The sequence below is a fragment of the Acinonyx jubatus genome, chromosome A2 (assembly GCF_027475565.1).
Source record: "Acinonyx jubatus isolate Ajub_Pintada_27869175 chromosome A2, VMU_Ajub_asm_v1.0, whole genome shotgun sequence".
NCBI classification, from domain to species: Eukaryota; Metazoa; Chordata; class Mammalia; order Carnivora; family Felidae; genus Acinonyx; species Acinonyx jubatus.
The window spans coordinates 154223864-154242701 of NC_069383.1; the positions used below are offsets into that span (position 1 = coordinate 154223864).

General features: G+C 51.1%; 1 protein-coding gene and 1 long non-coding RNA gene across 4 annotated transcripts in view; both read right to left on the reverse strand.

Annotated features, from left to right (window-relative positions):
* The window catches only part of LOC128314925 (uncharacterized), a 37247-nt gene that overhangs the window by 8532 nt on the left and 9877 nt on the right, over positions 1–18838 (reverse strand). The gene's annotated exons all lie outside the window — the stretch shown is intronic.
* On the reverse strand, positions 97–17363 carry LOC113597230 (cytochrome P450 4F3-like). Of its 3 annotated transcripts, none has more exons than XM_053219721.1 (13): positions 17206–17363; positions 16649–16841; positions 12186–12330; positions 10489–10542; positions 10267–10394; positions 8655–8776; positions 7678–7948; positions 7280–7346; positions 6962–7091; positions 1583–1716; positions 1438–1502; positions 1170–1252; positions 97–796 (listed from the first exon to the last, which is right to left on the reverse strand). In XM_053219721.1, the coding sequence occupies exons 2-13, from the start codon at positions 16838–16840 to the stop codon at positions 619–621; spliced, it is 1569 nt and encodes a 522-aa protein (XP_053075696.1). In that variant the 5' UTR covers position 16841; positions 17206–17363; the 3' UTR covers positions 97–618. The 3 variants fall into 3 exon arrangements, with proteins under 3 accessions (XP_053075696.1, XP_053075697.1, XP_053075695.1); XM_053219722.1 differs by having other exon boundaries at positions 7678–7822; positions 17113–17262; XM_053219720.1 differs by having other exon boundaries at positions 17113–17261.

Consider the following 18838-nt stretch of genomic DNA (forward strand, 5'->3'; position numbering starts at 1 on the left):
AAGATAAACAGGCACACGAGACCACTAACCCTACCAGTGAAAACTAGCAAAAACAACAGACCACATAACGGAAACAATGATTGCCATGATCAGACACACAGGAGAAAGCATCTATGTTTGTTTCAGTGAACATAGTGACCATGGAAACATAGTGACGGATTCTGGGGTAAGAAAAGTTTGGGTATATTAGATAAGAACAGAGGTCAGAGTGGCCAGAGAGTAGTGCCACTCTGGGTTCTCCACTGTGACCCTGAGCTTCAAACATGCCCCTCAGTCAGTGTTTAACGGTGGTCCCTCTCCTACTCAAACACCCCCCATGGCACCCTATTGCCTACAGGATAAAAGCCCTTATTGGGCTGTGGGAGAACCCGCAATCAGCATGGCGGGGGGGGCGTGGTCAGCTGGAATGGCTGCCAGGGTCTTGTGCTCACACACCAGCCTCCCCTCCACCCCACCCCTCGCCCTCCCCCTCCCACTGCGTTCCCGCAGGTCCCGAGCGCCCCCTGCTGGCTGTCAGTGGCGCCCCGGCAGAAGAGACCACACAGTTCTAGTCCTGGGAATCCGCCAGGGGGCATGTGTAGGGTTGGGGTGGATCCCAAGCCAGGTGAAGCTGGCGAGTCACTGGGGGCCCGCGCTCAGCGGCTCCACCCGCAGCCAAAGCCCGCCCTCGGCGCGCAGGATGATCTCCGGCTTCCTGCGCGGCTCCTCCTTGTCGGGCAGGACCCGAAAGCGCAGCAGCGTGAGCGCCAGGACCACCTTTATCTCGGTCAGGGCGAACGTCTGCCCGATGCAGTTCCTGCGGGCGGCAGTGGGCACTCACTCGCCAGGGACCCCAGCAGGTCCCGTCGCGCCCCGAACCTGGCCCGGGACCGCCAGCCCCGCCCACAGGGATACCGGAGGGGACTAACCGTGCCCGGGACCCCCATATGGGGGTCCCTGAGCTTGGCTCAGATCCCAGCCCTGAGCTCCCAGACAGAGGGAAGGGGCTCTGAGCACACCGCGGAGCCCTCCTTGGACCCAGCCACCCTCCACTGCCCAGGCCTTTACCCCCAACCTCTGGAGGAGGGGAGAGAAGGAGAACCATCCTCAACACCCCCTTTCCCGCCCCCACAGCACGTCTGGGATCTCAGGCCCAGGCCCCTGCCCTCACCACCTCATCCCCACCTCACCTGGGTCCCGCGGAGAAGGGAATAAAAGCCAGGGAAGACCTTTCCTTGATGTTTTCTGGGTCAAAGCGGAAAGGATTGTATACCTGGGGGCGGAGAGAGGCCGGACTGTTGGATGGGGTTTCCCAGGACAGCCGGCTTTGGAGACACAGGTGTGCGTTTCATGGAGGGAGCGATTTGCCAGGTCAGAACCCTGAGCCCTCCCTTAGGGCCCGCTAGGGAAGTGGCCAAGCATGAGGGTGGGTGGAGGGGAGGGAGGGGGAGGCAGCACCTCAGGGTCTGGCCACACGGATGGGTTGTGGTGGGTCCCGAAAATACTAACGAGGCAGATAACACCTGTGGGAGGGGAGGGGCCAGTCAGGAAGGGTTTCACCTCTTCCTGCCCGCGAGACTCCTCCCCCTGGTCTTGTGGGCACCTTTGGGGATGACCCGGCCATCTGGGAGCACGACGTCCTGGGTACAGCAGCGGGAGATGGCTGCGACCGGGGGGTGCAACCGCAGACTCTCCTTGATGCACATGGTCAGGAAAGGCAACTGGGCCAGGTCGTCCCTAAGGAAGCCCCCCAACGATTAGCCAGGGATTGAATCACACTCCCGCAGACCTCCAGCTGCTCCCCGGATTCTGTGTCTCCCTCTCTCTCTCTGCCCCTCCCTGTTCTCTCTCTCTCTCTCTCTCAAAAATAAATATTAAAAAAAAATTTTTTTAAGTATTTCTGAACAAAGCCCAACAGTCACACAGTACTTTAAAAGTTAGAAAGTCTAAAGTTATACAATTTATTTAAAAAGGAAAAAAATCTCTTTACTGGACTTACCAGGTTATTTGAACAAATAAAAGGCACCCTCCTAGGTGGAATACCTAATATAATGGTGTGGATTCTTTCTAAGTTAATTAATGTATCCAATGCACCCAATTAAAATCTAGTTGGTGTTTTTGGAGCTTAGCAATCTTATTCAGTTTGAAAAACTTAAAGTTCAAAATGTATGTCGATTTAAAAGACCAAAGAAAGAGAATCCATTCACCTGATATTAAGACCCATTACAAACATATGGTGATAATTAAAAAATTAAATTAAATTAAATTAAATTAAATTAAATTAAAAGGCAGCAAACCACTGTTGCAAGACCAGGAAAACAGACCCACAGAACAAGATAGAGAGCTCAGAGACAAGTACGTGAATAGGTGAAAACGTAGCCTCCGGCAAAGGAGGCCCCACCACCCCCAGACAAGGGATGGTTCAGACACAGACATAGACACCCCCATAGTCGCACCAACACACGCTCCAAAAGAACTGAAGCATCATGCACTCTACATATAAGATGGGGTCTTCTCTTACACGTGAAAGGTAAAGAAATAAGGTTAAAGAAGATGTAATATAGAAGACACCTCTGTTACCTATGAGTAGGAAAGAATTCTTAAAACCCCAAAACATAAACCAGAAGACAAAAAGAAAGGAAATGAAAGAAAGAAAGAAAGAAAGAAAAGAAGAGAACAGAAGAGAAAAGAAAAGAAAACATATTCACAGAATTAAGGATTTCTGTTTAACAAAACACTCCATTCAATGGACCAAATTAACATTCAGATGAGAGATTCACAGAAGATAGTTGCAATAAATATATTGATCTAGAAGAGTATCTTGAATAGACAAGGAATTCCTACCAATCAACAAGAGAGATGGCAGGCGACTCAAAAGAGTAGACAAAGGACATGATCTAGAAATTCATGGGAGCTCAAACTCAGAGACTTAAAACATGAAGAGATGGGGCGCCTGTGTGGCTCAGTCCGTTGAGCATATGACTTCGGTTTACATCGTGATCTCGAGGTCCATGAGTTCGAGCCCCGCGTCGGGCTCTGTGCTGAGAGCTCGGAGCCTGGAGCCTGCTTTGGATTCTGTGTCTCCCTCTCTCTCTGCCCCTCCCCCGCTTGTGCTCTCTCTCGAAACTAAATAAATAACCATTGAAAAGAAATAACTAACTAAAACATGAAGAGATGCTCCAAGTCGCCGATTACCAGAGAAATGGAAATTATATAGCAATGGGATGTTACCTCATATGTATTCGAGGTGAGAATTAACAAGGTGGGTGATGGTAAAGCCCGGCTGAGGCACCGGGGTGGGGGGACCCCACGCACTGACAGTAAAGGTATGGACAGGAGCCACCACTCTGCAAGGCATCGGCATGGTCAAGGAAAGGCGATGTGTGTTTCATGACCCAGCAAGTTGGCTCTCAGCCTAGGACCTGGAGACATTCTCAGACAGGCAGATAAAGACATGAACACCAAGAGGTTCATTGCGGTCATGAGATGGAAACCTCCTGGATATTTAGGTCCAAGGGACTAGAGAGGAACTTTCCATATGACAGTCCAAAGCAACAATCTAAATGTACATAGAACCATGGATGTCTGACAAAGTCATAGTGCTATGTTTCTGAGAAAGATAAGAACCAGCAGCAGATCTCTGATATAACACAGATCTGTGAATTTTTAAATTTGTTTTAATGTTTATTTATTTTTTGAGCGAGAGAGACAGCATGAGCAGGGAAGGAGCAGAGAGGGAGAGGGAGACAGAGAATCCGAAGCAGGCTCTAGGCTCTGAGCTGTCAGCACAGAGCCCAAGGTGGGGCTCAAATTCATGAATCACGAGATCATGACCTGAGCCAAAAATCAAGAGTCAGACGTCCAACCAACTGAGCCACCCAGGTGTCCCATAAACAAAATATTTTTAATAAATAAATCCATTACAAGAAAACAAACAAGTGTTACAGTTTAACATTAGAATGGGAAGGGCCTTTCCAAGCATTAAAAAAAAAAAAAAAACAGAAGCTATAAAAAAAAAGTTAATAAACGTGACTCCAAATAAATGAACAAAAACTAAAATAAAGTCAAAAGTCAATCCAGGAAAGAATTTTTGCATAACAGAAAAGGAACTAATCTTCTTTATATGTAAAGAGTCCTCACAAATCAATTTTAAAATGAAAAACAGAAAAAACTCAAAGTAAAAAGGGCAAATTATGCAAATTAAAGCTTCACAGAAAAAGAAATATGCGTGGTTCATAAACATGTGAAAATCATGCTCAGTTTTACCCATTCTTAAAGTGATATTCATTAGGATAATGAAGTATTATATTCACCTACCAGACTGGCAAGAGTTTTAGAATTTCATTATGCACACTGTCAGCAAAGATGCGAGAAAATTGTCACTCTCAAAATCTGTCTAGAGGAGTGGATTTGTCAAGAGCGATTACATTGTGAAAACTCAAATGGTCTTTGATTCAGCAATTCCACACCCAGAAATGTGTTCTGGAGAGACATCCTCACATGGGAGCAAAAATCTGTGTGTACATGGATGTTTGCTACATCATGTTTCTTACAGCATAAGGCTCCAAACTATACAAATGACCCTCGGCAGGGGAATGTTTACGTAATTATGGTACATCCATATGATGGAATACTACACAGTTATCAAAAGGAGGAAATACAAATCATTGGTCCTATCAAACACTGCAGGGTAAATCGGTACAGAGGTGCTGAAAGGCAATTCAGCAATATCTGTCATAACTGCAAATCATCACATAAACGTCCCCAACAGAGGGGTGAGCTGAATAAAGTGTGCGATTTACAATTAGAGAGGAGTCTAAAACAACTGTTGAGAGAAAAGAGAAAAGAACAAGTAACCAAATGTGTGTGTGTTTCTATTAAAACCATAATAACTATAGAAATACATAGCTACAAGACCTTCTGAAAAGTCTGAAAGGACATATGACAAATTGATGTCCCTGAAGACCCCTCAGGAGACAAGGGATTGATTAGGCTTGGGGGGAAGGCAACAAAGGTGGACCTAACCTTCTCCGTAGTGTTGCATTTTCTGCAAGGAGAAGAAAAAAAAGGACTTCTTCCCATTATGGATTTTGTAATTCAAAATTAATTTCCCAAAACTTACGTCTGGAGGGGAAAGGAAAAGAACTTGAAGTTATATTGTCAGTGTGCATGCCTGAATGCTCTGTGTTTTCTCTCAGCTATGGAGAGAAAAGACTAGGTACAAAATGAGAGAGACTGTGGGCACATAGGTGTGGGCAGAGATGATCATTGGAAGCACACCAGAGATCATCAAAGGTGGGGATGGGATTGGGGTGCTGGATAAGGCAGAGGCTTGTGTGAGGTAAGGAAAGTATTTAACCCTGTGCTCATTTTGAAATACATACGTATATCAAACCCTCGTGGTGTATACCTTGTGTTGTATACACAGTATTTTATGTCAACTATATCTCAATAGAACTGAGATTGACAAAAGACAAAGGCTTATTATATCCATTGTAAAGCATTTTGCACCACTTGAATTGTTACCAAGGGCACTAAGTGTTTGAAGTTGAGAGACACACAAAAACACTTCTCCACTTCACACAACTGCTGTACTGAGCCCAGCCTTGAACTTGAAGGCACTACCTCCAAAGTGTTCAGTCCAACATCTCCTCCCCATTCTTCAGCCCTTGGCCCCAAATCTCCCTGGGACCCCCAGGCTCCACCTCATCTCCTCCAGTTTGCAGATATGTTTAATTCGAATATCTGACTTGTCTCTCCCCTGCTCAAACATCTCCCATGGCTCCCCACTGCCTTCCTATATTAGTCACGAATCTCCCTTCAAGAAAGAACTTGATGTCCAGCTCCAAGGAGTGCAGTCGGCTGACAGCCTCCAGTTAGAGGGTCTCTGGGCTCTGCAGCAGCATTCAAGCCAAGGCCACACTCTCTTGGGCAGGTCCGAGCCACTGAGAGAGCATGGTGGGCCCCTACTTTCTGATCACTTCTGCCCAATGTGAGACTCCCTCCCTGAGAGCAGTATCCCTGCACACTTTTATCTTTTATCCAATACTGGCTTCCCAGAGGACTTGAACCGACACCTTTGGAAAATCTTCACGCGGTTTCCAAAGCAGACCAAGAAGGGCTTCCATTACCAACTACCAGCTCCAGCCTCACTGGGAGCCTCGCAGATGCTTCACACTGTAAATTTCACAAGGATCCAGCCACGTTTACTTCCTCCCAAACACGCCAGGCCCACCGCTGCATGCCTCCATCAGGGCCTTTGCCCAAGCTGTCCGTAAGGCTTGGAGCACTGTCCACTACCCATTCCCATAGGGCTGAATTCATATTTGCTTCTTTGCTACCCAGCCTCGCCCCCTTCTTTCCTCCATGATCCAGCCTTGACCAAGTAGGACTTGAATGGCACTGGACATGGAGTTGAGAAGGGCCGGCAGGGTAGACATGTTTACTGAACCAAGCAATGAGTAACTGTTTTACCCTCAAGGACCACTTGTGAATGCCTGGAATAGATAGTAGGTGAGAATTAGATATAAGAGCAAAAATTAAGAGCAGGGTTCTCTAGGGGAAATGCGCAACTTCAGGCAGAAAAGCAAGGGACAGAAGTTCATTTACTCAACGCACGACGGATGGCATCTGTTCTACACACATTGTCATGGTTCTCCAAGCAGCCCTTGGAGGAGACATTCCCTGACCTGTCCCGCCCCCATTTACAGAGGAGAAAAGTGGTACTCAGAAAAGGGAATTGGTTTTATTCAAGTCACATAGCAAGCAAGCAGGGCAATAAATGTGGACACTCCAATCTTTCTGTTGCATAAGCCTGCTTTCGCCTGCTCTCCAGGCTGGTACCATACCCTTGCCTCTGGGTTCTGCTCCTAGTCTCTCTAAGCAATAATGACACAATCAACAAAAGTTCTTTCCCCTTCCCCAGCAGAGGAGAGAGCCAATGAGAGGGGTTCCAGAACAGGACATGAGGACCTGCACTCACCATTCAATCTCTTTAGGCTCACGGTCCTTCAGGAGCTCTTGCACCTCCTGCCGACAGCGCTCCTGATACTCTGGGTGCTTCGCAAGGTTGTACAGGACCCAGGAGAGACCACTGGCCGTGGTGTCATGGCCTGAGAGGCAGCCAGACAGGCTTGGGTCTCTGGGCTTGTTCAGCACCAGAGGGCGGACAGCGCCCTTCGTTAAGCCCTCAGGGAGGATGGGGAAGATGGGGTGGGATGGGGTGGTCCAGGGCCCATCTGCCAAGTCCCTGGGATTGGACAGACTCCTACCCCCTGCAGTCCCACACTGGGATGCTTACCCCCAAACATGAAGGTGTCAGCTTCAGCTCGGATATCCTCATGGGACAGTTCCTTCCCATCTTCATCCTGCAGAAAGGGCACGACCTCCTGAATCACACCGGCTCGGAGGGCACCTGAGTCTCACCTGAAACAGTCCCTCAGGCTCCATCACCGAAGCAGGATTCGTCCCTCATCATCTCTAGAGCCCTATCCCACAGGTCTCCCTGTCTCCAGCTTTCTTCTCCCAAGCAGCCTTCTACAAAGTCACGTCTAAAACATATCCCTGACCTGTCTCTCCCTTCCTCAAGCACCTTCCGTGGATCCTCAGTACCCGCTGGGTCAAGTCCAAGTTCTCCCATCTGACATTTGAAGTCAAGGTCCATTCTAACTCTTGAATTCTGATCCCAGGGAAGCCCACCTTGGCCAGCAGGAGCACATCAATGAAGTCCAAAGTCTTGGCCTTAGCCTTGGCCTTGAGGAAGTCATGGGAGCCCTCAGTAATGAGGGAGCAGCGCCGCTCCTGGATGATGGCATCTGTGAAGTTGTGCACCAGGTCACAAGCCCTGCGGAAGCGCCGCCCATCAGGGGTGAGGTAGTACAGCAAGTCCGGGTGCAGGAAGATCTGCCTCTGCCGTTTCACCACAAGGGCACTGAGTTCCAAGATGGCAGCAATATATTCACTGGGGCTCCTGAAGGGTCAGGCCATAGAGAACAGCTCCTTAACCCACATGAGGCCCTAGGAGTGCCTTCCAACCAGAACCTCAGAAGCATGTCCCTACCAAACAGAGTGTCCTCCAGGCATGCTTCTCTCTCCACCTGCCATCTCTGTCAATGGAATCATGGCCCAGACCCTGGGAAGACCTTGGGTATCACACTCATCTTTCTTCTGTCCTACACAGTATCTGCCCCTGCCCATTCCTCCTTACTTTCCCCCAAATCTGCCCCATTTTCGCCACCACATTCAAGCTGCCTCCTCCTCAAATTCTGTGTCTATGTGACAGTTGGTCTTCTCTAGAGTCCGATGTCCAAGAACAGCTCTGACCATGGCCTTCATCTGCTCAAATACCTTCCACCTTCCATCTCTGGAAACCTCAGGATAAAGCTGAGACCCCTTTGCTTCACTTTTCAATATCCTTAAGATTAGCCCCCCTGCCAACCCTCCAATCTCATTCCCAAGGTGGCACATGCTTTATTCATCCTAGTCCTGTTGGCCTTTATCAAGCATTTTTGCTTACCTGAAACCTTACCTTTCTCTTTCCCTTCCTTGTCCTTCTTTGTCTCACTCTGATCCATCTCCTCCAGGAAGTCCCATCTGAACGCCCTGGCCACCCTCCCTTCTCCATCGACTCCCTTGGGTCTACGGTTCATGTTCCCAGGTCCTGAGCAAGCACTCACTCCTGGCAATTGCTGTCAAAACTGAAGACACATTTCTGCAGACTGTCCAGGGTCATGAGGCTGATGTGCTCAAACATGTCCAATCGGGTGCTGCCCTCTGAGACTAGGCGCTTCCACTTGGCCTGGACAGAGAAAGGGGCAAATCTGGGGCTGGGACCTACCTCCCCTGAGCTCCCCCTCAGTCCCAATCACCAGGATGGACTCCCCAAAACCCAGGCTCCTGGTCCTCCACCCCAGGCACCCATCTCCAGGGAGGACCAGGCTTGGGTGGGAATAGAAACTCTTACTATTAAGACCCAATGGCTGGGGGTCAGGAGACCTGAGTTCAAATCCTGGCTCTGCTTCCTACACCCCTGTGTGCCCTTGGTCAACTCACTGCTGCCCTCTGGACTCCACCTGTCAAAGCTTCACTAACAGTTAAGATGACTTGCTCTGTTGTCAGACAAACCAGGTTGGAATCCCAACTCCATTTATTAGCTCACTTGCTAGCTGTGTGAACGGGAGCATGCTCCCTAACCTCTCTGAGCCTCAGTTTCATCACCTGTAATGAGACAATAATCATCATCTCTACCTTATATGGTTGTGGAAATTAGATAAGACAACGTGTGCAATAGAACTGGTGCATGAGGGGCAGTGGGGAGGCTCAGTCGGTTACGTGTCCAACTTGGGCTCAGGTCATGATCTCATGGTTCCTGATATACACCAAGAGCTAAGTAACCATTAGCTCTCACCCTCATCTTCGTCATTATCATAGAGGTAGGCGACTGCTGCAAAAATGTCTCCATTTCTTCATCCCTCCCTCTACCTTCACCCTTTGCAATGAGGTTTGGCAGATCTTCCATTAGGAGGTAAAACCTCTTTCTCCAGCTCTTGAATTGGAGCTGGATGTGGGACTTGCTTCTGCCAACAGAAGAGGGTGGAGGTCCCGGTTGCCTGTTCTGAAACTAGGCTTCAAGAGGTACTGCATGTTTCTGCTTGTTCTCTTGGAGCCCAGGGTCTACCATGCGATCATGCCTAGGCTAGCCTACTGGAAGATGAGGGACAAATGCAGGAGTCTGGTTGTCCCACCAAGGCCATCCTAGACTAGACAACCATTAGCCAAGCCCCAAATGTGTGGCAGAGCTGAGCCTGGAAAAGCAGAGCTGTCTCCCAAACCCAGCCATGGCCACAGACACGTGAGTGATTCCAGCCAAAATAAGAACTATTCTCCGGACTCATCATCTTGCGAGCAATAAAACACAAATTCTTTCAACCTCATGAGTTTTAAGGTGCAGCTCAGTGAAGAAAGAGCTACTATACAATCTTCATCATTAGTGTCTCAAGTTTCACAGAGTTTCAGTGAGGCAGATTAGAAGCTAACACCTTCCGAGCACCTACAATGTGCCAGGACCATGATTCCATTACATCATCTTGACCACCCTTTAAGAAGGGCTTATAATCCTCATTTGACACATGGGGAAACTGATGCTTGGAGAAGAAATAGAATGGCCTGAAAGTCATCTAGCAAAGCCAGGACTCCAGGCCACTCCCCTTTTCCCAAGGCTCCAGCCGGGAAAACCTTTCCCAAGGCCTTGGGAAGCCTTTCCCAAGGCTCCAGTGGGTTTCAACTCACATGCATGATGTCTGCACTTTTGTTGAAAATCTTCACATAGGATTTCAAGATTTCAAAGTGGAAGGCAGGTGTCAGCAAACGACGGTGGTGGCTCCACTTGTCACCAGCAGTCAGCAGGAGCCCATCCCCTAGTAGAGGCAGCCACGAGGAGTAGGCAAGGGCAGTGCTTTCCCCTGAGACCCCAAGGTTGTCCCCAACCTCCTTCACTTAACAGTTACTCACCCAGCCAGGGCCTCAGAAACCTGTAGAAAAACTTATCCTTGGGCACGATGGTGGCTGGCAGGAGAGACAGATCATCAGGGGCCATAGAGAAGAGGCAGGGATGGGCTTTGGGTTGGGGGGTGGAGGATCCAAGCCAGGGGAATGCATACCCCCTCCAACCTCCATAGTGGGAGTTGTATAGGGCAGAGTGGGGAGGTGAGGGGGGACAAGACCAGGCTGCAGCACAGAGCAGAGCAAAGGCAGAGCCCATGGACCTACCCCTAGGTACTTAGATGCTCCCGAAAATAGGGCACAACACACCCAACAGGCCTTGTCATGGCTCCTTGCCGGTCCGACATGTTTGAAACACCCAAGCACAAATCAGCACTCCACAAAATGCCTTTACAGGGACCTAGGACATCCCACAGGGACATCCTTACAGGGACATCCCCTAGGACATCCTTACAGGGACAGAGGGACATCCCAGAACCCTCTGTCATCTCCTGGGACTTCTGACATGGCCCCAACACATGCTAACATGCCCTGACACGAAACAACATGCATAACACACACTGGCCTCATGCAGCATCCTCTGAATGGACCCAAAGACAATCTGACACGACCTCAGTGTGTCTCATAGACGGTCCCTGGCAGGACTTAAATATGGTCCCACTAATGTCCCAGACATGGCCCAGGTGTGACCTAGCCTTCCTCAGGATTCTCTTCCATCCCATAGTTATCATTAAGTGCTTAGGCTCAGGGGCCTCTCTGTCCTTAAGAGACCAAACAATGTTGCCACCCTCAGATGCTGAGCTCCCCCCACCACAACGAGCTGCCACTGCTCCCTCGTGCCTCTAGACCAGCTCCCCACAACACTGTGGCCATCTCCCTACCCCAAATCCCCTTCCAACTAAAGGTCCCTCCTACCAGAGGCAGTTAGGGCAGCCAAGAACACACAGAAGAAGTAAGAGAAAGCCTTCGGCATGCCATGTGACCTTGAGAAGTTATTAAGCCTCCTTGAGCCTCCGTTTCCTCACCCAGGAAATGCCCCCCTAGCAGAGATGCCAGTGAATGGACATCTGTGGTATCTGCCTGTCCATCCCCTTCTGGAACCAACACCTCGCTCCTCTTCCTCCTTCAGTCCAAGTAGCTAGGGAGGGTGGCCATGCCACTCCATCCTCCGTTCCAGAGCTGAACATATGACCCTAACCCTTAACAATCAAGTTGCCATGACTAGAGGAAGAACTGGTCCCTGTGACCCAAGCCAGGCCAATTTAAGAGAATCCTGCAACTATTTCTGGGTCTGCAGAGAATGAGCTCACGTTTCCATTGGGGTTGAGCTTCTTAGACACATCTTTGTCAGCATGAGAGTGAAGCTGTCACCAAGGAACACAGAACTACAAGAGAAAGACAGATTCCCAATGGCACTGTTTGAAGACTGGATCCAACCATGCCTGAAGACAACATTCCTTCAGCTTTTCAGTCAATAGATTCCCTTTCTTCTCTTAGACCAACATTGCTGAATTTCCACCACTCAAAACTGAAAACGACTGGGAACCAGAGAGAGCCAGGGACCTGCCCAGAGTCACCCAGCAGGTTAATGGCAGGTCTCCATCAATACTACCCACTTCCCTGCTCAACCTGGTCTGTCCAGAGGTACAAAGAACTGGGAACAGAGACAAGGGAGTGGCTGGGTCAGGTGCTCCTGGGAGAGATACCTGGGGCCTGGAGCAGGGGGGCAATGAACTTGGGGTGGACGAACCGCAGAAGTGGGTAGAAGGGCCCCATCCACCACAGGTGAACATCACGGAAGCTGTAGCTCAGACTCTCCACGAACCTCAAGTCTTCTTCATTGCTCTTTACCTGGGGGTGGCAGGGTGGAGGAGGAAGGCCAGGTCAGGCAGCAGCCCCAGAAGCTTACAACTTCCCACTGCATCCCCTCTTCTGCCTCCATTATTAGTCTACACCTCTTCATCTCACTAAGTCAGCTTACCTTTGTTGGTCTGTTTGTCTCTTTTTGTGTGTCTATCTATGTGCCTCTCCCTCTCCCTTCACTCTCACAATCTTCCTCTGTTTCTTTAGGTAGGTGATAGACAGCCAGATGATAATAGCTAGATGATGGAGAGCTACATGATGATAGATAGATAGATAGATGATAGATAATGAGATAGATAGATAGATAGAGATAGAGAGATAGATAGAGATAGATAGATGATAAGAGAGATAGATACAGAGAGAGAGAGAGAGAGAGAGAGAGAGAGAAGAGGGATGACAGATAAATGGGAAGATGGTTGGATGGATGCATGGACAGATGGACAGACAGACAGATAGATGGATGCATGGATGGATGGATGGATAGATGGATGCATGCATGCATGGACAGACAGATGGATGGATGGATGCATAGATGCATGGATGGATGGACGCTTGGATGGATGGGTGGATGGATGGACAGACGTATGGATGCATGCATGCATGCATGGGTGGATGGATGAAGAGAGAAAGGAAAGAGATGAGAGATGGATGGGTAGATGATAGATGATATGTGTTTGTGTATGTTTCTTTTACATTCTCTGTATGTCCTCTCTGACTCCCTCACTTTTTCTCTGTATCTCTCTCTTTCTTCACCTCTATTTCTCTCTCTATCTCTCCCACTCCCCATGTCTGTGTCTCCTAACCTGCACACCCTCCATGGCTCCCCAGAACCCTCAGAATAAACCCCCTGCCCCTACACAGTCCTGCAGCCCCGCTGGCTCTGCTGTCCCCTCCACCTTCTCCCTGCCTCTCACCAGCATTGCTCTTTATGCACTCAACTCATGGTTGCTCAAAACCCTGGTGCTCGCAAGGCAGTGGGGTGGCTCAGTTGGTTAGGCATCTGACTCTTGATTTTGGCATGGGTCATGATATCACTATTCATGAGTTCAAGAGCTGCACTGACAGTGTGGAGCCTGCTTGGAATTCTCTCTCCCACTCTCTCCCTCTGCCCCTCCCCCACTCATACGTGTTCTCTCTCTCTCTCTCTCTCTCTCTCTCTCTCAAAAAATAAATAAGCTTTAAAAAAAACAGGTGTTTGCTCTGTCCCCTCCAGGCCTTTGAGTGGGCTATTCCTCTCCACAGTATATACGTTCTCTTCTTTTCTTAAAAAATTCCTACCCATCAGTCCAGACCCCCTTCCAACCACTCCTTCTCTAAGAAGGCTCCCAGCCTACCCAAACAGCAGATGCCTTGCTTCCCCTCTGAGTTCCCCTTACCCCTGTCTCTCCGTCAGACCCACTCTGACCACACAGGATTGAGGGTGTCTCTAGCTCTACATGCCCAAGATTGGGGTTCCCCCAAGACAATACCTGGGACTGAGCCTCCCCAAGGACACTCCTGAAGCAGTGTCCAGAAGAAAGCAATGACCAAAGTCGCCCAAGAGCAGAAAGGACCTTGGAATCCACAGGGACCTCACAGAAGCCTGGCAGGGAGGGGTATGTGGCCCTCAGATGCTACCACAGTGCCCATGGCTACATATTCCAGATGGGTACCTGTGGCATGATGACAGAGCAGGCAATGCCACGGTGGCAAGAAATAATGGGAGCCCAAGCAGATCATAAACCCTGCAAGTAGGCATCCACCAGCTGAATTAAGACCCTCAAGCCCTGCTCTGTGAGGTGGACCTACAAGCAAGACAGGGGCCATCACCTCCGCGGAAGGAGCCACGGCAAGTTCCCCTGCAACCTCTGCAGTGGTCAGTGTGTCCAGACTCTGCATAGACGGAGGGGATCTCTGTTTCTTCCTGCTCCGTCCCATGGGGACAGAGGGATCCCGGAAGACTCTCCATGTCGCAAGGGTCCCTCCCAGGACACAGGGAGAAGACACGCTCTCTGCCCCCAGAGAGCCGACCTTGGCTTGAGAAGTCAGATCTTTCTTCTTCTGGGAGTCGTTCCAATCTCAGGGAGGTGCCCACGGGAACAGCAGGGTGGCCTCACGTTTTGTACTGGGGCTCGTTCCCATGTCCTGTCATGTCCTGGCCAGTCCACACAGCTCCCCCCGCCCCGCTCCCCAGATGGTGAAGGGGTGCAGACCTTCCAGCTCTGACAGACCCCAGGACACAGGTGTGAGCTCTGCCCATCAGTCAGGAGGGCAACTCCCACCTACGACCTCTTCTGCCCGCCAGCTTGCATGGTGCATCCCATCTGTCTGTCTGTCTGTCTGTCTACCTGTCTATCTACCTCTACCTATGAACCTATGGACTACCTATGAACCTATCCCCTGAACCTATGGACTCCCCCATCAGCCGTGCCTTTTACAAATGAAGAAACCCAGGCCGCGTCCCCCAAAAGGAGAAGGAGGGGGGCTTGCCTCCCAGTGACGCATCCTCTCCAATCCCACGGGAAGCCCCATCCTGGCCTGACAAATACTTCCACGTGCTCCAGACAGGTGAATACGAGTCATTTTCACTTTTGGGACTGTTCCCTGCTCCCTAAGAACCCTGAGGCATTTGAGGAGATTGGCCCAGAGAGGGAGAGTGACTCAGCTGAGGTCACACAGCTGAGTGAAGAGTGACCAAGACCAGCCTCCATGGCCAAGCCCTCATAGGAGGTGTAGGAACTGTAATTTTATAACATTCCTGCTACCTCCATAACTTGCTGAGAAATTGCCAACACCCAGAATATCAGGTACCATTCAGGACAAGCTTAGGGCATCCTGTTGTGTAATGAGCTGGTTTGTGGGAGGGCAGGGGTGGAGCTGGCCCTGTCCCTTTGGCATTGGATGACCAAGGGAGGTGATGGTAAGTTCATCCAAACCTAGAACAAGGCCTCCACCATGACATTATCAAACAGTTATTAAGTGCCAACTGTATGTCAGCTCCTGAGCCGGGCATTATAGATATCAATCCATCCCCAGTGCCACTGTCTAGTGAGAGAGAGAAAAAGAGAGATAATAAACAAATAACTGGACAATTAACTGTTTGAGTGTGAGCAGGACCAAGTCAGAGGTCAAGGTCTAGGGGGGGAAGTCAAGGGAGGCTCGTAGAAATTACACCTGAGCTGAAAATGCAACCAGAAAAGGAGGGATTGACCCAGTGGCTGCAGGAAGGGAAGCCCTTCCAGGCAAAGGAGCAGCACAAGCAAAGGGCCTGAGGTAGGAAGGGTTTGGCTCGTGGAGGAGAGAAAGCAGGAGCTTGGAGGGTCCAGGGTGTGCACGGGGCCAGGAGGGCAGCAGAGCCTGGCCAGGCAACACGTGGTCTCTCTCTAGAATGATGATCAGTCTTACAGAATGGTTTTCAGCTGAGTAGTGGTGTTAACAGAAGTGAAATTTCAGAAAAACCTCTCTGGGGTTAAAGACAGAAAGGACCACAGGGGAGACTGGGGCGGGAGAGCTGGAAGCTTATAATTCATTTGTGGTGGGAGTTGATGGCCCCCTTGGGAGTCAGAGCCCCCCCCCCCAGGTGAGGCAATGGCCTGGGGAACCAGAGAAGAGGACGGGTGGGTTAGGACCCTGAAGGCTCCCCGCATGGAAAGGTGGGGTGAGGAAGAGCCAAGTGGAGACTGGGGCCGGGTGGTGTGCGAGAACCCAGAAGACAAGCAAGTTCTGGGCAGCTGCGGTGGTCAGCAGGGCCAGATTGCTTCCGGGGGGTGATGAGGTCATGGTCATGTCCTGGAAACATGACAGGGGTGGGAACCAGGTAGGAGTGGGTGAAGACGGGCTGACGAGATGCAGGCACTGAGTGAAATAGGTTTGGTCACGAAGGTCAAGGCCAGGGTGATTCCTTCTGAAAGGGGAAGTGGTCAACTTTTATCCCAGTTGGGCAATGGGGCCCGTTGATGTATCTTGGGAGTGAAAGGCAAGATCACAAAAAGGAGGCAGAAGAAAAGGGCGCACAGCCCACCCCTCTCCTCCAGCCCAGCGGCACCCCATGGCGGGAGAGGGGAGCAGAGGTCAGAACTGATTCCTGTGGGGAAGCCAAAGCCCAGAGAGGCGATGTGTTTGCCTGAGGCCAGCAAACAGGGGCCAGGCAGGGAGCGGACCCTGCACGGTGGCCCCTGGCAAGATTGTGGGGACACCGGGGAACTTGGCTCTTTGCAGCCCTTCGCTGCTGTCCCAGACCCCAGCCCCACCCCAGGTCCCCATTCCCCACCCCTGGGAAAGTGCATCCACCCCGATGCCCCAGACCCGTCCTGCTACCCACACTCACCAGTCCCAGGTGACCCCAAAACCAGCTCTGCTTCGGGGGCTGCGGGAAACACCGGAGGCGGCAGCAGGTGTCATAGAAGCTGTAGCTCCAGGCCAGGACTCGGGCCAAGAGCCAGGAGGCCCCCACCAGCAGCAGGAGCAGCCATGGGGAGGCTGCCACCTGCCCAAGTCCCAGCCAGGACAGGCTCAGCATCCTGGAGGCAGAGGGGACAGATTTTCCTGAGGCCGAGGAAATGGGCCCAAGGGTGAGCTCTCTGGACTCTTCAGGAACAGAGGGAGAGCCTCTCCCCCACAGGGAATGGGAGGGGCAGGGACAGAGAGGGGTAGGCATGGTGAGTGCTCAGCACGGGGCAAATGGTGATTCAGAGAGGGGAGGAGGACCTAGACAATTCCAGAGGGAGAGGCAGAGTGAGTGAGAGGGAGAAAAAGAAAGACAGAGACACAGAGAGATAGCTAACCACCCACCAGTAGCCACTCTGCTCCCAGCAGCTCTCTGGAGCCACCCCACCCTTGGGCAGCATCCTTCGCTACCCAGGATCAAGACCCCCAGCCAGGTACCTTCAGACCAGGGCAGCTTATCCACACAGCCTCCTCTCCCCTCCTCTTGGAAAGTCTTTGTCCCTGGCGCCTGACCTAGGGGACACTGGCAGTGGCCAGGCTAAACCAGCCAATCCCTGCCTGCCTGCTTACCTCCTCCCCACCTGGCAGTGGCCCAACTAGTAGGTGGGGGAGGGGGACTTCCGTGTTATAGAGTATGGGATTGGATCCTCAGAACTCAGCACCTCCCATGTGGGGGTGGGGGATCCGGTGAGGGATGGGCAAAGTGACTCTTGGGCCCCATGCTAACAGCCACCCCTGCCCTTTCAAGGCCAGCAGGGCACATGAGGGAAAAGCTTGAACGTGAGAGTTCAGGTGCCATGGGGGCAGGGTCCAGCCAATCCTAGTCCCAAAACATCTCTGGGGCTCCTCTCCACATACGAGGCAGCTGAGAGTCACGCACCATTTCCCAGAGCAGAATCAGGAAGCTTGGGGCCTCCTGGCTGCACAGCCTGGCAGGAGTTCAAGCCCTGCCTCCAAGCAGCCTAGGGCCTGGGCTGACACAAGACCGCAGGGGGCAGGAACAAAAAGCCCTTCTGGCTGGGGGTTACTTGCATCAGACTCAGGGGGTAAAGGGCCCAGTGGGAAGAAGGCACCTGGAGGTGAGGGGGTAAGGCTGCAGGGGGCCCAGACAGAGCTGGGAGACCCTGCACGCAGTTCAGCCCCCTCCTGGCTGTGACCTTGGGTTGTGCCGGCCCTCTCTAGGCTCAGTCTTGCCATCTGGGAAATGGGATGTCAGATGAGGGCCTGAGAGGGGGACAGAAGACGGTTCCACAGGAAGGTAGGAAGGATCAGGGACCCCCAAAAAGATAAGTTGCCAAGAAAGAGCTCGTGACTAGTGTGTGTGCTGCTCTGTGCCAGCATTCCACATAAAGTAAACCTACTGTTTGCAGAAGACTGTCTGTAAAGTGTGCCTACTATGTGCTGGGTACCGCAAAAACTGTGCCTACAGTGTGTTGGGAACGCTACATGAAGTGTGCCCACCACGAGCCAGGTACGTCGTATAAAGTACACCCACTGTGCGCCCCTTCTGTTTGACACAAATCCTGTCAACCGTATGCCAGGTGTTGACCTAAAGCATGCCTACATGTGCTGGGGAACTCTACAAGGCATGCCTACTAAGTGCTAGGTGCTCTGCATAAAGCACAGCTACTGTGTGTTGGGTGTTCCATGGAAAGTATACCTACTGTGTGCCCGGTGCCCTCTTAGAGTTCTCCTACTGTGTGGCAGGTGCTTTACGTGAAATAAGCATACTCTGTGCAAAGTACTTTACATAAAGCATGCCTACTGTGTGCCATGTACTCTTTGCTGTGTCCTCTGCAAAAACCTTGACTACGGTGTGGCAGGTGCTCGACATTAAGCATGGCCATTGAGTGCCAGGTCCTGTGCATAAAATGCTCCTTCTGTGTGCCAGGTACTCTATGTAAAGTAAACCTATTGTGCACCAGGTGTTCTGCCACTCAGATAATGCAACATCTCGGCCCCCTCTCCCCCCCACCTGCCAACTCCCTGGGCCAGTGCCCTGGAATCAGAGAGAGAGAGATCCAGGCGATGACATCCATAGGAGGGAAGATGCCTAGTGAACAGAAGAGCA

What these genes read in the sequence shown, in the direction of transcription:
- LOC113597230 (XM_053219720.1), bottom strand. Translation starts at nt 17,168, where the DNA reads ATGCTGCCCAAGGGTGGGGTGGCTCCAGAGAGCTGCTGGGAGCAGAGT. An exon ending in TTTGGGGTCACCTGGGACTG is followed by an intron (nt 12,331 to 16,648) that starts GTGAGTGTGGGT and finishes TGCCACCCCCAG; the next exon opens with GTAAAGAGCAATGAAGAAGA. An exon ending in GAGCCTAAAGAGATTGAATG is followed by an intron (nt 1,717 to 6,961) that starts GTGAGTGCAGGT and finishes GGGCTTCCTTAG; the next exon opens with GGACGACCTGGCCCAGTTGC.